Genomic DNA, 18,985 nt, shown 5'->3' on the forward strand with positions numbered 1-18,985 from the left:
GAAAGAATACACATACACATTGAAGTTAGTGAATATCAATTTTAAAAGGTTTGTGTTAATAAGATTTCTGTGATTAATCTCTCGATATAGTGCAAATCGATCCACAAATCGATAATTCTTTCCAGATCTGGCTGCGCAATATTGTGTATTTGCAGGTTGTTTTTTTGCGTTCTATCAGTTTAACATCCATAGGTTATCATCACGTAATCGCGATAACATATGACATTAATATATTAATTGAGGAGTCTAGCTAATAATTAGTTTCCGGGTGTTTTAGGAACACTGCACTGAAGCCAATTCATGTTTTAAGCACCTGTTTTATATAACAATTAATATCACATATATGATATGGTAGTTTTATTTACCTAAAATTGTATTTTATTTGGTAGAGATAAGTAATTCATTTTTTGGCGAAAGTGTCATTGTATTTTACAAACAATAAGGGTGAAATACTTCTTCACATAAACAATGTTTTTACAATATTACAAAACTGTGACACATTTTTAGTTTGGCATATTAACAGAATAATCAGTTGAGCTGTATTGGTTAGCAGGAAGTGTCCTGAGAGCTGCAATAAGAAAACAAAAACAACGAAAACTCAAAGGAACTAGCGGCATTTCATATGAATTTATTTACCTGTTTGCATGTTTGCACGCCCAAAGCAAATATGTTTCCTTATTGACAATTACCAAATTTACGGATGAGGACACTAAATAAATAAATTTATTTATTTAAGGTTTTATCATCTTGGCAACACACGTTTTTTCTTCCGTCTGGGCAACACGTCTACCGTTGGATTGCGTGTATTCTTATTTTTCTTCCAGACGCCGTTAATTAATATCTTGGACGGTCGCTTATTGTGTCCGGGTGGAAACATTAAATGGGTGTTTAATACACCATCAACCTATGATGGAGTTCGCTGAATAGACATAAGGTATTTGCCTTTTGTTCTAACAACATTACTTGGATTATCGTGATATTTTCTGATCATTTCAATTTTAAAACGTGTTGTTCTGATTATGTAGAAATAAGATATACATAAATCAAATCAACTTCGTCTTTATAATGGCCTAATGGATTTATTCATATGTATTAGAAAACCACATTTGGACTGGTAACGGCCCTGTTTATCACAAATATTTATAACGAAGGATTTTTTTTTAAAACGTGCGAAAACGTGGAATGATAAAAAAAACAGCATAATAAGTAGAATGTATTGTAATCACATACCATAATGTATCAATCTAATTTTAAAAATAATCATTATTAATAGGCAACTCAGCTTGTGGACGTGTGACCTGTTTTAGTTTTTAATGAGGTTTTTCTTCTCAAAAAGAAACATTGCTATACTTGAAAAAAATGGAAAAATCTCTTTTGGAATTATTTTTGTTTGTTTTGGGATCAGGTCCATATTGCGGCAAGAAATCCTTATATGTGCTTATAACTATCAATAGCAAGTCATTTCATCAAACAGCACTTTAACAGCTCTATACTGATTAATTTAATATTTGTTTTCCTTATTATGACATTGATACTTAAGGAACACTCATTTATATTGACAATGTAAACAGCAACACGGAAAAATATTTATAACTATCCTCGTTTGAAATACCAATTTATTTAAATATTGCCAAATATCGTTTGTTAATGTGTTTCTTTATTTATATGTTTTTGCAAAGTTATTAAGGCCATAAGGTTTCCTTTTTTTGATGCTCCTAGTGTCTTAAAGAAATAATTTTCAGGCTGTCGAATGTTCCCAATGAGCCTTAAAACTTTGAAATTTACTGAAACCATCGATTTATTGCATGTATAAGAAATTCAATTAATCAGGCATGTCGCTGGTTGCAAAATATTGACTTCATTTCAGTTGAAGTATTTGACCTAAAATATTCAAGTGTTTATCATTTGAAATTCTTTGATTTCATCAACAGAAATCTGAATGTCAGAACAATGACCTTGATAATTCACAGTTATAAATTAAAAAATTTCCACCAGCTTAAAAATGTTTATATTTAATATTTTAATACAGCATTCTGTTATTTTACCATAGACAGAAAATGAATGTAACCATGCATTATCCTGCATTCTACAACGACCAGCGTTTTGTTTTAAATAGAAAAAGAATTAAATAAAAATTGTGGTATATTCTGCAATAAAAATGTGCGGGGCGTACTATTGATACATAAGTTCCGGAAATTCCAAGAAATAGTTTAGTAAATGGAACGCTAATATGCCCGATCTAGCATCATTTTGACATGAAACACAAGAGTAATGCAAGTTTCGTTTCTTCTAATTTCACAAAAATATTAGCATCAAGTAAATTAAACATCTAAATTGCATTGTTTATCATACAACTTTCACTGTATATCTAATATTATATGTGACATCATATTTATTATTCAGTCAATATTTATTAATGAAGCCAGCGTCATTTTGAATAATTGTTGGTGTGCTTACGTCACTAAACATGCAGGTATGTTTTTCGCTGTAACATAGAAATACTTTTGTACAGCCGAATTTAAAGTTAATTCGTAGAAGAAACGAAATAATTTACGGCTTATATTGTTTATTTATGAAGTAACCAATAGTTTGTCGTTCCAATTCATTTAATAAAATCAAATGGACCGTTTGTGTTTCATGTCAAATCAGCCGCGTGGTTTAATTCTCGCGGGACTTTAGAGATTTTAGTTCAATATAAACCTATTTAAATGTTTGATAATCTTTGAATTGATGCGGTTAGATCCATGTTACAAGTGTATTTAATGCGCACTTAAATTGCATTAAAACAAATGGTATTGGCAATGTTTTTAATGTGCACAAAATGAACATTAACAATAAATTATTTAACAATTTCTATGTACATTCCATGAAATTATTTTCACATACCGTGACAGTTTCGATCCACCATTGGTGAATCTTCATCAGACTGATGAATATTCACCAATGGTGGATCAAAACTGTCCCGGTATGTGAAAAAAAATTCTCGGAATGTACAATGAAACTGTTAAATAATTTCCAAAAACTTTCCTGGTGAATTTCTTTCGAGACATTAACAATAAAAAATAATAATTCAATAGTTTCCTGCCTTTTCTAGATTTGTATTAATTTAGTGGAAATTGTGCTTAAAGACACTTACACTAAACACAACTATATATTTTATGATAAATGTATTAACAAAAATACATTCAGATATATCAATGCAGGGGAACATGAGACAAAATAAGACATTTTTATAGCAAGTGTATTGTTTAAGAATTTCGTATTGTATACATGTGCATAAAACATAGGGTTTTTATGCTTTCAACATATGTATTGACAGTCAAAGATTTTTTGGCAATATATGTTTTTAACGCCCAAAACATTTGTGAAAATATACAACAATAATAATTAGAATAAACACAGCTGATAAGTAACAAGAAACAAACTTAAAATATTTCAGTTGAAAAGGACTAATCATTTCCTCCTGGAATTGAAATAAAGGTATATGTATAAAAGTACATGACTTAATGCCTTATATGTACAAACTCATTATTATTATGCAGTGCTGAAATAATTAAATAGTTTATTCCCAAGCATTATAAACTATTGCAAAGTAAAACCTATGGCTGCCAGGGTTTTCAAAGTATTTTTTGACCCGACAAAGAATTACTATGCCAATCCTGCACGCACTAGAACATTTTAACTAACAACACGTTAGCCCAATAAACTGTTAGTATGCCCCTGCGTTCTTTATTAATCCAATAAATACACACTCTTGTTAACCCTGTCTAAAGTACGTTAATGAACAGGTTGAAACCCTAAGTAAACCCTAAGTTACAAAGCAAGACTTTAAGTAATGAACACTATTTTATTAGGAAGAATATTGCAATCATTAACCAACAGTAAATAAACTTTTTTAATTAACTTATTTTCTGATGTTCTTATCAACTAAATCCAATATTTAAAAATGTTTATATAACTAGCAGATTGACAATTAAGACGACTAAGTTCGCCATGATATACACAGTCATTTTGTGTACATCTTTTGGCACCGAGGATTTGTTAACAAAATTGCACATGAACACACTCAGCGAGCTTTAACAAAGCCCCAAACTGCACTTCCATACTTCAAAATTGGAGTTATTAGTCTTTGGAAGAGTTTTAATTTGTGGATTACAGGAACATCAGTAAAATTATATATATATTTATTCATTTGATAATTACATTAAATGCCTGTCCTGAAATCGCAGTTTGTGCTCCCGAAAAGGAACCTCCGGGCGTAAAAACAATGCCGAGATTATTAAATTTGCTTTGAATATCAATCAGTCTACCGTTATAATAAAAGTGTTTAGAAGTTGTGCGCCCACCTTTTTGAAAATTATATTATTAGTTATTTCAGTGTTTACAATATAATATAATTAGGGATGTCAACGAATATCCGAATATCCGAATATTCGGTCCCGGACCGAATATTCGGATACTGTTTTCCGAATCGAATATTCGGAAGAAAAAATAAAAAATCTAGTAATTTCAAAGACTTTGTATTCGTAAAATTTGCTTTAAACATTGTCAAAAAAGTTGTTCCTCGTGTCATAATGTTTATTCCGGTAGGCGCGATTATGCGTCGCTATGGTGATGGCAGTATACCGGTCATAAATCCCGCTAACAAAGCCAGACACTTTGTGTCAAAATTATGATAGGTGCAAATCGCGTCGGCAATCAAAACACCGACCTGCACTTGATCCAATGACTCGAATTACATTTTAAATTATCAAAGATTAAATGAGTAAAGGAAAAGCAAACTTTGTGTAAAAAACAAATAAGAACGTATGGCAATTAAAACACCGACCCGTCTTGATCTAATAACTCGAATTACATTTAAAATGATCAAAGATTAAATGAGTAAAGAAAGAGCCGACTTGGTGTGAAAAACAAAAAAGATCGTATGGTTATAATCACGTTGTCCAATCAAAAAAGCTTTTAGAAAATAATTTACTCAATCTCTAATGAGTATTTGCGTATCGTATGGTCCAAACATTAATTAATTACTCAATATTCAATCAGGTATTATACTTAAAGAAATGTTTTTGGTATTTCACCCTCATTTAATTGAAAATATTATAATTGCTACACGCATAAAGTAAATATCTGTCCAAGCAAAATGCCACCTACGCCTTCCGCTGCTTGGAAGTATTTCACGACATCATCCGATAAGAAGTCGCCGATCCAAGTGTCTTTTAAACGTGGCAACTTTAAAAGACTGACTGTTTAGTTTGTTAAACAGGTTCAAAGAGTGTTGTGGCTATGTACATAATTCGTTTAAGTTCAGCTTTAATTATATGTAGATCTAAGTGTTTTGTCATGTAATTATTTTGTCGTCATGTAATATTATGTTTCTCGTTCTATTGTTGATGTACGATATTACTAGTTTAAAAACAGTTTTTGTCATTCAATTTTAACAATAAAAAGTAGTCAACAAAATCAGCTTCGAATTAGCGACGGCAACGCTGTGTCAATATTTAGTCACTTCCGGTTAACTTCCGGTTAAAACGAAAGTAGAATTCATGGAGTAATGGTACGGTAAACAAAGTTGACTTTTTTTCCAACAGATGTTGACCGAATCTCCGAATATTCGTTCGGAAGGGTGACCGAATATTCGAATACCGAAATCGGTATTCGTTGCCATCCCTAAATATAATATAATATATTGATTTCTATGGAAGGGTATTTAGGTAAAACTTACATCATTCGTAGTGAATATTTATAGTATGACTGATGCTTTTTCTAATATGCTTCACGACAATTCCAGCATGCTTGTTGTCTATTCGTTTATACTTGATGATTGTTGCAACATTACATCATTCATGATGAATATTTACATTATGCGTGATGTTTATTCTAACATGCTTCATGACAATTCTAACATGCTTGTTCTGTTTTCGGTCATACTTGATGATTGTTGCAACGTGCTTGGTGTTTATCCAATGTGTGTGTGTTCATTATTCCAGAAACCAGTCATAATCGGCTTTGCCACTAAGCGTCATTAACAACGGCAGTTAGAAACAGGCAGTAAGCAGAATGCAACTAATCAGAATGCAAGTTGCCAAATTATGACAACAGGTGGCGCGCGTTTATTTGCCGTATGTAGAATACATTACTTTTCGGAAAAAAGCGAAAACATCCGAATCATTTTCACAAGTATACTGAATAAGCTTAATTAGTTCCCTTTGTTATATAATCTCCAATAACTTATATACGTTTATGTTTGCCATTAAGACCAGTAGGCATACACAATAAATTGACTGCCGTGAATATTTTTGATATTTGTAAGTTGCAGTTGGCACTCAAGAAAATATACATGTATTTTATTCAGTACATAATGGGGCTGATGTGTTGGAAGTCACAGTGGCCCATCCCTAGTCCAAATAATTACAGTAGACGTAATCTACCGATGTTCATTGTATATCGACCTTATATTTATAAAGTAGCCCAGACCCCCATTGCCACAGAACTATGCGTGTTACTTTCAGATTTCTCTAGTCTGTTTACCCGGCTATACTGACAATGTGTATAAACACATATTGATAATTTTATGTCAATATAATGTCTGTGGTATATATAGTGAAGCCTGAAAGTTACAAGTACTCGTGTCTAGTACAACTATTGTACCCCTCGTTGAAAAAACAACTACTTCTACTTTTAAAATATCATGGAACATAATTTTCAATCAATTTGGAAAAAATAAATAAAACAAATTAATATAAACAGGTCTGTCATAAACGTTGACGTCGCTCTTGGTTACCAGAAAAATTCCCACGCACGGATTTCAACCATCATTGTTTACAATCAATTAAGTGCGTAAGTACTGGAATTGGTGTAGCGTTTTTTAAAGGTGTATGTCCAGCGCGGGTGCCGGGAGAACAGGGCTTAATGTATTTTTTTGTCAAGCTCTGTAATATTTATATCCAATATGTATGAAAAAATGTCGGTGAACATTAATCCGGTGTTAATTTTTGAAAATATTGAGGCGTTCATTAATTATGGATCTAAAACGGAGCATTAATCCACATTAAAAAAATACCGGGCATATTGCATATTAGATCGGAGACATAAAATTATGTAGAAAGAAAGCAATGAGAGGTTTAATTCTACATGAGCAAGTCTCGCTGCGCACGATTACGCTCTTACTGCTCGTATATATTTGACTCCTATGAATCTTGGCCAGTACCTAGTGTTTCATTTTGCTTAATCTAACTTATGTCTTGCATATATATGTACTTTAAGCAGCATGACCAACAGCTCTTTCATATGTGAAAGAGATTGACACGAAATACCTACCCATCTATAATAAAGTTTATATGTGCACTTATTATAGTTTTATAGCATTTTATGTGGTGCAATATAAGTGTACTCTAGTAAATTTGAAAGTGTGTAATGGATTTCTTCTCAACATACATGCAGAGTTCCAGATAACTTTTTCAGCAAAATCTTGGTTTACACTCTATAAAAATATCCAGCCTAAAAGTCTATTATTAATTCCTTTTTTTCAGGTAAGTGTACTTGTTGGCACTTCAGCATTTAGGTGTATAGTCTAAGAAGAGCTCATGACAATTGCCGGGTTACAGCAGACTTTTTGCGATAAAAGGACCAGATAATTGAAAACGTTTGGCTTTTCGACTGTTTTAAAGATGGTCTGTTATTCATAATAACGTTAAAGAGCTGTTGATTTCATAATTGTAATGAGGGCCTAGACGAGTGGGAACTCATTGATGAAATGTTTACATTATATGCATTGATATTGAGTTTTATGCATGATCACACATTTTGAATTCTTATTTTATTTGTCCAATGTGTAACCGTACGCACAGAATTTAAGTCTACTTTTTTTTACTAAATTTAATTCATTTTTTTACGACTTTAAGTGTCTTATCTGGAGCTCTGCATACATGCATTAGTAGCATATATTGAAATATATCCATAGAGTTTCTTTGGTTATTGAAGGTAAATTACTGTACAAAATTATGGTTAGTCATTAACAAAAAAAGTTACGTCTACAAACACGCGGTTAATTTCGATTCAGTAGCAAATATCACACAAAGGGGCGCAACTTCTGCTATAACATACAATTTCCGTTATACGCCGTAAATTTCCGTAGTCGTCCATAGCATATCGGAACGACTGTCAATTTACATCAGTGTGTCACGCATGATTGTATGTTGCTTTGTGCTTGGGTGAAACTCACACCTTGCCATTTCGTTAATTTATTCAACGCATCAATATTTGATTCCATTATGCACTGCGCATATTGCACAAGTCTCTCTGCACAAACCAACATACACATACCCAGCATGCAATTTACGAACAAGAATGTTGCATCTGTACACGCATTATACCATTAAGCAGAATGTAAATAGACATTGGTCATCAGGCAAGATGTAAGCGTCATCAAGCCTGAAAAGGTGTCTACATACAAATTGAAAGTACCATCAAGAATCATGACACAGTCATAAAGAAAGATGTAATTTTTCCTAAATACCCTTCCATAGATTTCTTAACTCAGTGTTACAGAGGCAATAGTTCGATGTCGGTCCACCGCGTCGTTTTTCGAGTTCAAATTCGGGTCGAAGCCGTGGTTCTACCACAATTATAGTGAGACACTAGGCCCGTCATTGCGCCGAAATAAAATAATATATCGGCCCGATATCGGCTGGGAAATTTCTTAGCGGGTAGACTTAAATACAGCTTCAATTCGCGGGAGTAAAGTAAACTCGAGATATAAACCGAATTTCAATACGAAATAAACGACCCGAAATTGAACACGAAAAACGGCGCGGTGGAGCGACATCGAAATATTGTCGTCCCACCGTAGTTATCCAGAGACTTAAAATCTCGGCCCGTCATAGCGCCGATTTAAATGAGTAAATTGGCCCGATAGCAATGTTTTTAAACGGCCTTGGATTGACCTACTTGCAACCCGGCGAGATGTCAGAACGACAATGTGAACATACTGCGGGATGGTTCTGGTCTTCTTAAAATATTACTTACTTTACACAGAAGTTGTCTGCGGGAAATAAACTTACAATGTGGCTTTTTCGCTTGAACAAAATTGAAGGTATGATAAATGATGAAGGTATAGAATAATTCAATATCACATATCGTTACTATTAATAGTAACAAAATGACGTCACGAGCAGACCGTTATTCGTATCTAGCGGGCCAATATAAATTATATCAGCCCGCTTAGCCGGGCCGATTTTTCATATCAGAAAAGAATTAGTGGGGTCATATGGTGAAATGATTGTTCACTTTTTGATAAAAGCAACAAACTTGGCACATTTGTAGATTTAAGTATTTTATTCAATTTAAGCTATGGACCCATCTCCAATTTTCAAGATGGCCGTCATTTTCAAGATGGCCGCCAAGATTGCCGCCAAAATTTAGGAAATTACATGTTATTGCCATATTTGATTAAAATACTCTGTTTTCGGCATTGAATTTAGCTGTTTTATGTTTTTAAATAATTAAAATATGTTTCTACATAAAAAAAAAAATTAATCGAATATTGCATATAAGTCAAAATGGCTTCCAAAATAGCCGCCTAAAGTACAAAATATAGGATTTTCCTAATCAAATCTATAATTTCAATACTGATTGAACGTATGTTATGTAAGCAAGTGTTTTTCTTTTTTTGTCTTTACAGATACCTTCATTTGTATAATATTCTCAAGTGGGGCAGTTTTCCTTTTGTGACTAGAGAGAAACCTTCTGATCGAACATTATAGAAGTCACATGTTTTGCCTAATCATCGTGAAACGTAGTCAATACATTGGTTTTATTTATTTCTATGACAAGTTGGAAAATTGCTCAGATCGGTGAAACACTCTTTAGCGCACCTGATTGCTTTGGTGAGGTTTTAGGATTGGTCTTTGTCCGCCGTCCGTCCGTCCACAATTGGTTTGTAAACACTCTAGCATTCACATCTTTATCAAAGTTGCTGAAAGATCTCGGTCAAGTTTGATGATTAGCAAAATCTCATAATAATGCCATAATTATTGCCCTTAGATTGTCCAAATTTTCATTATATTGTACAAAATCCTTGTAAATACTCTAGAGGTCACAATTTTGTTTCAGATTTTATGAATCTTGGTCATAATATTTGTTTGTGTACGCAATTAAATTTGATGTTTGGTAAGGGGGGTCAACTCAAAGTATAGGTAACCAGGTCAAATCTTACAAAAACAATAACAATCCATACGCCAGAGTTTTGGTTCAATAATGATGAAACTTAACCAGGATGTTTGTCTGGACAATATCTAGGTCAAGTTTGACATTTGGTAAAGATTGAATGAACCGACTCCTCTCAGGTGAGCGAACTAGGGCCATCTTGGCCCTCTTGTTCTGATAGGTTGGCGGCCATTTTGAAAATGGCGGCGATTTTGAAAAATATGAATTGGGTCCATAGCCTATTTTGTCTTAAATACTTTAAACTACCAAAGAGCAAAGTGTGTCGCTTTATGAAAAAGTGAACAATTCCACTGAATACAAGCACCCTATGTGGTGGAGGATGTGACCGCGGTTAGATTTTAAGGCAGCTTTAAGGTCTGGAAGTGTGAACTCGTTGAATGCAATTATTTCTTTATTTAAGGACTGAAGCAATATGTTGAGAATATTATACAAATGAAGGTATCTGTAAATACAAAAAAGAAAAACACTTGCTTATATAACATACGTTCAATGAATATTGAAATTATAGATTTGAGTAGGAAAATCCTATTTTTGGTACTTTAGGCGGCCATTTTGGAAGCCATTTTGACTAATATGCAATATTTAATCCATTTGTTTCATGTAGAAACATATTTTAATTAACGTATTACAAAAAACAGCTAATTTTAATGCCAAAAACAGAATATTTTAATCAAAAATGGTAGTAACATGTAATTTCCTAAATTTTGGCGGCCATCTTGGCGGCCATCTTGAAAATGGCGGCCATCTTGAAAATTGGAGTTGGGTCCATAGCTAAAATTGAATAAAATACTTTTATCTACAAATGTGCCAAGTTTGTTGCTTTTATCAAAAAGTGAACAATTCCACTGAATACAAGCACCATATGATCCCGCTAAATGGAATTGCGCGGCTCATACTTAACAAAATGGCGTCCACAGTCAGTCTTAGCCAACGGTGATCAATAAAATTAAGCCACAACTCAACGTAAGAATCCAACATAATTATAATGACACGTAGCACACAATATCGATTGAAACTGAAACTCATCTGTACATTAGATCTAAATTGATGCGTCTATTTTTGTTTTAACAAGATTCGTCAAACACTGTGAAACAGCAAAATTTATAGAAAAAGACACACATACCTCGATGAAAACTAAAATCCGGTTCTTAAAATAATAAAATAACAAATATTTGTATTTCCATTTCCTGTTATTCCATCCGTTTATCGACTTTGATTTTAAATCACACTTTTTTAAACGATTGCATCAAATGCTTGACACTGTCACCAGAAAAACGTTAATTCGAAGCGATTATTATAAATTATTTTCCATCGAAGCTCCCAATTATGCATGCCAAACACAAAATCCGAAATACGTTTTGGAATCGTTCGATGCTTAAAGAATATTTAACTGTTTAATAAAAACAATCCACCTCCGAATTGTTGTCATAAAATCCAGAGAGTATAGGTTTTAAATTTTAGTGAAGGACCCAAATAGTATGATATGTGATATAAACGATTCTACACGGCAGAGATGGACCGGGCGTCTTAAATCGACCCTAGCCTTATAATGGATCTCGGGCCAAAGGCCCTCGGGTCATTATGTCGGCAGCGGGCCGATTATAGACGCCCGGCCGAGCTGTGCCGTGTGTTATTGTCTAAGTATAGACATTAATACTCAGGACATTCTGACTTAAAACCTCATGAATTGAAAAATTATACAGTCGTACCATGAAAAAAGTCCATAATCAACTTGCCAATTGCTGTTGTTTACAAAAAGTGGGGTACAGTGAAGTTATCGACGCAAATCGCACCTCAAGTGATATTTTTTTGAATGTGAAATATCAACGCGTTTCTTAGTTATGGGCCCACTTACGTTTGCAATTGCGGAAACATCAAATGTTATACATGTGTTGAGCGAAATATTAAATATATCTACATTTCTAAGCGATTGAATGTAAACTCGAAACATGTCATCAACATGAAGTGTAGATGAGAAAGACATAGTTTTTAACCCATTTGTGCCTAGCGTCTAGAAAAAAAGGCCTTGGCAAACAGCGTAGACCCTGATGAGACGCCGCATCATGCGGCGTCTGATCTGGGTCTACGCTGTTTGCGCTGTTTGCTTAAAGGAATTTTTGTAAGAAATATTCTAAATATAGAAATATAGGAATTTCTGTAAAAAGTATTCTAAATATAGAAATATGTATACTAGACATCCCTTATTTTGGAAATACATTGATCCAATTAAGAAGGATGGAAGAGTCCACTAGGCTTAAATGGGTAAAGCGCAGCGATGTCACTGAGTCGTGTGCCATGAGCTTAGCCATGTGCGTATCTGCTGTGTCTGTGATTAAGAGGTTTGAATGCATTTATAATCACCTTTTCAATGAATGCAGTGTTTAAAATTGCATACAATAAATAAGGTTCTGACCAGCTGTATTGTGAACTTTACTTGGCCTCGACCTTTTTGTGCTAGGGATGCTGCTATTGCCCACGACACACATTATTCTCTCAGTGATCAAGTAAATATAACACAAGAACCATGATGGTCCCACAAGCGCCGCTCAGCTGAGTACATGTGGCCAAATAATTGTTATGTTTGCATAGTTTTTACCCTATATAGCAAAGATAACATTTGGACTAAAAATTAACTTTGATTGACACCAGTTCGAGTCTTACAAGTTTCGTGAATTCACCAAACCTTTAGCATCTTGACTGGTACCAATAAAGTTACAGTCCTGACATAATCAGTTGGTCGCAATTTAACGACGTTGGTACAAATGCACGGACCGCAACGTGCCGTTTGTTTGACCTAAATAATAAGCTCGCCATAAATTCGTGTACATGAACACAAAACAACGAACTTATACTATTTCTGTCTATGATAGGGTGAGTTCTGCGTAAAGCAATTGTATAACCAAGGCACCACTGTTCGAAGATACCAATTCGGTCTGTTTACAGTACAAAACAAGCTGTGGCATTCGCTGATCTAATTGTGACATAGATTTTGACTCTAGATCACTACGGTGGTGCATATACCAAAAATATTCAAAATACCGAACCTACATTTGTTTACATTTCGTGATTTTTGCACTGTGTAGGGCGGGAAATCAGTGGGCACATGCCCAGAAAACGGTACATGTGGTAATAATGGTACATATGTCAAATTCTTTAATACTATTATAATAAGACCAATGCACGATGAATGTCATATTGGGTTTATGGTTATTCACTTTATTGGTTTACGAAACATGCGCCGCTACGCAAACTCAACCAAAAAACACGTGCTTTCTTATTGCGATTGACGATCTGAGACCGGTTTTATGATCTTATCGAGGTAGAGACTTTCCGTCATGTGATGACCCTCAGATACACTCGCAGAATATCGACGCTCTGGTGCGTAAAAGCCTGCTTCTGAAAAAGACGTACGTACAGCAAGCATATGTAGCCCGAGTCGGACGTCTTTCCTGACGTCACGACGAACGCAAACGAACACACGTTTACGACATGGAAACGTACTGGCAAGATGTGAGTTGGACGTTCATGACGATACCACAGTACTTCCACAACCACGGGATAATAACAGCCGGTATTGAGAAAATATTCCACTCTGGATTTAAGGCTGACCCGATTCCGTGGACGGGCTAGTCAATGAGACAATGCCGGATAGTAACGTTCGTGATATAAGGACAGCGTATTATTTAGCGGTATCGTGGGTCGATTCGTTAGTCAGCGTCGTTTTAAATAAACTGGAAAGATTAGGGCATTCGAATAACACTGTAGTGTCTCTGCTCGGCGATCACGGATACCATCTGGAGAACATTGCATCTGAACGAAGCATACGAATTTTAAAGTAGCCACGCATGAGCCGATGATACGGATATGATTAGGATTACAGGCCTCACCGAAAACGGAATTATTACCGAACGCGTGGTTGAATTCGTGGACCTGTTCACGACGCTTGTGGACGCTGCCGATTTACCGCCGATTCCTGTTTGTTCTGAGAATTCCCAGAACGTCCTCGCGTGCACGGAGGGTGAGAGCTTAATGCCGCTGGTCCAAAACGCAAAAGCGGCATGGAAACACTTGGCATTTCGCAATACCGCACACTTATCACGGCGGTGACATCATGGGTTACCTACTGCGCTCGGAACTTTACCGGAACACGAAGTGAGTCGAATTCTCGAACAAGACCCACAAGCCGCATTGGACCAGAAATAATGGCAAGGAAGTGTACGACCACCAGACGGATCCAGAAAAGAATCATAATGTAGCGTCTGACCACTCGTTTGCAGATTTTGCGTAAAGTCTATCCGGCATGCTGGCTGGTGTCACGCCAGTCCTTCCATTAATAACCCGACGCAGCTTATAATTGAATGAACTTTAATTTAAATTGTTATTGGATTAAACACACAGGATATCTGATCCGATTAAAAATAAATGTGGTTTAAAGATATCGTCTTTATATTTACTTAATTACTATTATTTCTAACGCTTACTAAATTGCTAGATCTATAGGATTAAAACACACAAACTGTTCTCGTATTTTAAAATGGCCATCTACAGTATTTTCTCGGCAGTGTTATTTCCATGACATACGTGTTAATCCTGTATTTTAAGTGCATTGCGTGGTACAAAATTAATATGATAAACTCGTGATGTGAGAGTTACATTATATAAATTTGAAGTAAATGTACAATAAAGATTTCTCTAATATTGTTGTACAAAACTGTACGTACAATATAACGCTATCAGCTTAGCTTAAAAACTCAGGGAACTGCACAGTTTTAAATTGCATCTTCACTTAAGTTTATACTGTATTTTCCTCACACTATTTTTGTTCTTATTGTGACGAAATTTGGTAGACCGTAACCCTCGCTTGCAGAAGTTGTGTCCCTTTGTTTTAATTATTTCATTTCTACAAAAGTTGCTGGAAACTCGACTGTAATTAATGTAAGTATAATTGATATATAATTGGGCTTATCTGAATTTAGTTCATCTTCAAAACACATAAATTGATATTAATAATTTGTTTTAGAGTAGAGCATTCAATATAATGCATGATATTACTGTATTTTTGTTGTGATCGGTAGACGCTCATTAAACATAACGTAGCTCTAGACGCTTATCAAATTGTTAGGATAGCGGGCAACCAATCAGAATATGTTCCAGTCGATCGCACACCGAATAGGGTATAAATACCGGTAACCGCTCAGTTTTTAGTTAGTTTGATTTCAATTTTTGGTCAGAATAAATCAGCATGTGAGTGACAGTCGACCAGCTGCAATTAATATAAGGCAAATACAGATCGTATATGTAAGTTGTGGAGCTAGGAGTTGGAACTCTCCTAGGAATCATGGTGATAACGGAGTTCAGGAAACCCCTGGGTTAAGCTTCAACTTACTGGCGTTCAATTGGCTGGAACTTTGAGAGTCATTAATAACAATAACCACACTCCATGAAAGCATAGCTATCTGGGGTTGGTGAAAAGTAGACATTATTGATTCCGGGTTGTAGTTCGGAGAACGGCCAGTGAAATTAGGGATAGCAATACTGAAAGGCTCTCGTATGTAGAGTTGAGGCCTTTTGCAGTTAATAGTTCGTGTGTACGTTGACACACAAGGTTTATCTTATGTAAGTGGATACAGCTAGTCGATGTTTGAAAGTATGTTTGCAAGTATGGTCGTGAATATCTAATCAAGTGGTCAAAGTAGACCTGAGGAAAATATCTTTTAGATTTCTTGTTACAATTATTTGTTTAAATCGGATAGTCCAAGAAGGCTGAAGGAAAATTAATTATATATTAATTATTGTTTTGTATGGTTGATTCATTGAGTTCTAACTTGAACGCTCCAACTCATTAGCTGGAACTCATTAGCTGGAACTCATAATCTTGAACTCATTAGCTCGAACTCATTGGCTGAAACTCATTTGCTCGAACTAATTGGCTGGAACTCATTAGCTCGAACTCATTGGCTGGAACTCACTAGCTCGAACTCCTAAAGTTTCACCAATACGACACAACGAGTGGGCTCGCGCACGTTACAGAATTTGGTGGCAGCGGTGGGATGCAACTAAGAAGATACACATACCTGTGTCGACCCACTTGAACTCCGTGAAACATAGACAAGTTTCAACTGCTGCGATGGCAAAACCTAGAGACAATACCGAGTTGCGTTCTTACATTGAACAGTTAGAAACTCTCAAAAAAGAAAATGAAACTTTAAAGTACAGCTAGAAATTGAGATGTTGGAGCGAGAAATGACTTCATTACCAGCATCGTTAGGAAACATAGAAACGAGCAAGCTTAATGAGACCATGCCTAACTTACCATCGGCGCCACAGGCCAGCAGTACGCCATGTATTAGCTCAGGCAATGAAAACCGTTACCGGACAAGAGTCCACTATGAAAACGAATCTACTGAAACACGAGGAGGTACAGATCTTGCATGGGATAGATTTGTAACAACCGGTGCTAGACCAAAGAACAGACCGAATGGGGGTACCTAAACCTATATTGCAGACACATAATGATAAACTAACAACGGTTTCAACAGAGCCAAAATCATTTGCAAGACCCGCCACATTTGATGGATCCGTCGCCTGGTCTGATTACAAAGCTCATTTTGAGGCTGTGCAGAACTTAACAACTGGACAGAGAAACAAAAGGCCTCTATTTAGCTGTTTTACTTAGGGGGACAGGCGCAGGGTGTTTTTCGGAAACCTTGCAACGGAACAACAGAACTATGCAAAACTATCCAATGCGCTGCAATAACGTTTTGCACCGCCTAATCAGACAGAGCTGTACCGATCGCAACTTCGTGATAGACGTCAGCGTGCAAATGAATCCCTTGCCGAAATGGTTCAGGACATAAGACGACTGACGAACCTGGCATATCCATCAGCGCCTACAGATGTACGTGAAACGTTAGCAAAAAAACAGTTTATACATTCACTCAGGCGTTCGGATATGGAGATTAAGAGTATAACAAGCTAGACTCCGCAAATCTCAACGATGCATCAGACCTGCTGTGAGCTAGAGGCGTTCCAAAGAGCTGACCAAAAATTTCTGAATCACAAGGGGTTTATAAGTAATGTCCAATAACGTGATGATTTGCAAGACATACGGAAAAGTATGGGGGAACTTAAAATTCTATAATTTGCTTTAGCAAGAGGCAATGAAAAACAGACCAAGATATAGTGAAAACGCACATCAACAGCGTGGGAACCTAAGACTACGGGAAGAGTATGTACACTCAAGAAAGCTCACCAACGAACACAAAACACTAGAGTGAGGGATGATAGAATTATAGCCAATAGAAACAAACGGAAATTGATTTGTTATGATTGCGGAGAAGAGGATCATGTTAGGATTAAATGTCCAAACAACAAACATACACGATTAGACCAAAAGTTGGACAAAGCACCCAAGAATGTCAATTCATCTCGAAATAAACAGTTCTGGATTATTTGTAAATGCCATGATAAATGGAGTTGCTGCAAATTGTCTTGTGGATACTGGTGCTACCCTTTCAATAGTTTCCACGCGTTTTATGCGGTTGGTAACGGACGTAACAAGTTTCGAAAATTTCACACAGGAAATAGTCACTGCTTCGGGTGCACCACTCGAAGTCAAAGGCAAAACAAAGGTTTTGATCAATATTCACAATCATGAAGCTGTTATCAATGTAGTTGTATCAAACATAGACTGTGATGCAATACTAGGACTTGATTTCATGAAATCAGAACATGTTTCTCTTGATGTGGTCAACAATTTTATGTTGATTGGAAAGGACAGAATTACGCTTAATTGCGCCGGAACTATTGGATGTTTTCGGGTCGCAACAGAGCGAATTGAACAACCCCTAAGTCTGAAATGGTCATTGCAGGGCAAGTAGTTCCAAAGGCAACAAGCAGTAATATTAACTTGACTGAAACAAGCGAGAAAATGTTATGCAGCTCGAAAGGCATTGTTGCCAGGAGTTTGTAGCAACTTAAAGAAGTTGTCCCCGTTAGAATAATGAATATAACAGATAAGACGTAAATAATATATATCAAGGGTCAAATGTTGCTACGCTCAGTCCTGTTGATGAGGTGAAACCTTTAAACAAATTGGGTACATCATGTCATGTAGTACCTACACATTTGGAAGATTTGTATGAACGAACGATTGTGGGCTTGGACAAAACACAGGCTGCTGCTGCGGCAAAACTTCTAAGAAAATATGCCCACGTGTTTTCAGAAAACGAACATGACATTGGTCGCACAGGAATTATTCGCCATAAAATTGTTACTGGAGAGTCACAGCCTATCAAACAGAAGCCAAGGCGAATTCCGGAAAATATGAAAACCGAGGTAGATCAACTGGTCAACGAAATGTTGAAAACAGGTGTTATACGACCATCGAATAGTCCATGGTCAAGCCCATTGTTATGGTTCGGAAGAAGGACGGGTCTTTTCGTTTTTGCGTGGATTATAGAAAGCTGAATGACGTGACAACAAAAGATGCATACCCGCTTCCAAGAATTGATGAATCACTTGATCAGTTGGCTGGTTCCAATTGGTTCTCTAGCCTCGACCTCAACTCAGGTTACTGACAAGTGGAGGTAGATCCCGAAGATCAGGATAAGACGGCATTTGCAACACGTCAAGGCCTCTTTCAGTTCGAAGTGGTTCCATTTGGGTTATGCAATGCGCCTGCGACCTTCGAGAGGCTAATGGAATCTGTTCTTGCTGGACTTCATTGGAATATCTGCTTGATTTACTTGGATGACATAAT

General features: G+C 35.9%; 1 protein-coding gene across 1 annotated transcript in view; it reads right to left on the reverse strand.

The window, feature by feature from the left end:
* Positions 1 to 16,567, reverse strand: part of LOC127834211 (uncharacterized) — a 39,099-nt gene extending 22,532 nt beyond the window's left edge. The window contains exon 1 of the mRNA XM_052359868.1: positions 16,538 to 16,567. Coding sequence (XP_052215828.1) covers positions 16,538 to 16,567 — 30 coding nt within the window. The remainder of the gene's footprint in view (positions 1 to 16,537) is intronic.
* Between the last annotated feature and the right edge of the window lie 2,418 nt (positions 16,568 to 18,985).

Source organism: Dreissena polymorpha, chromosome 6 (assembly GCF_020536995.1).
Source record: "Dreissena polymorpha isolate Duluth1 chromosome 6, UMN_Dpol_1.0, whole genome shotgun sequence".
Lineage (NCBI taxonomy): Eukaryota > Metazoa > Mollusca > Bivalvia > Myida > Dreissenidae > Dreissena > Dreissena polymorpha.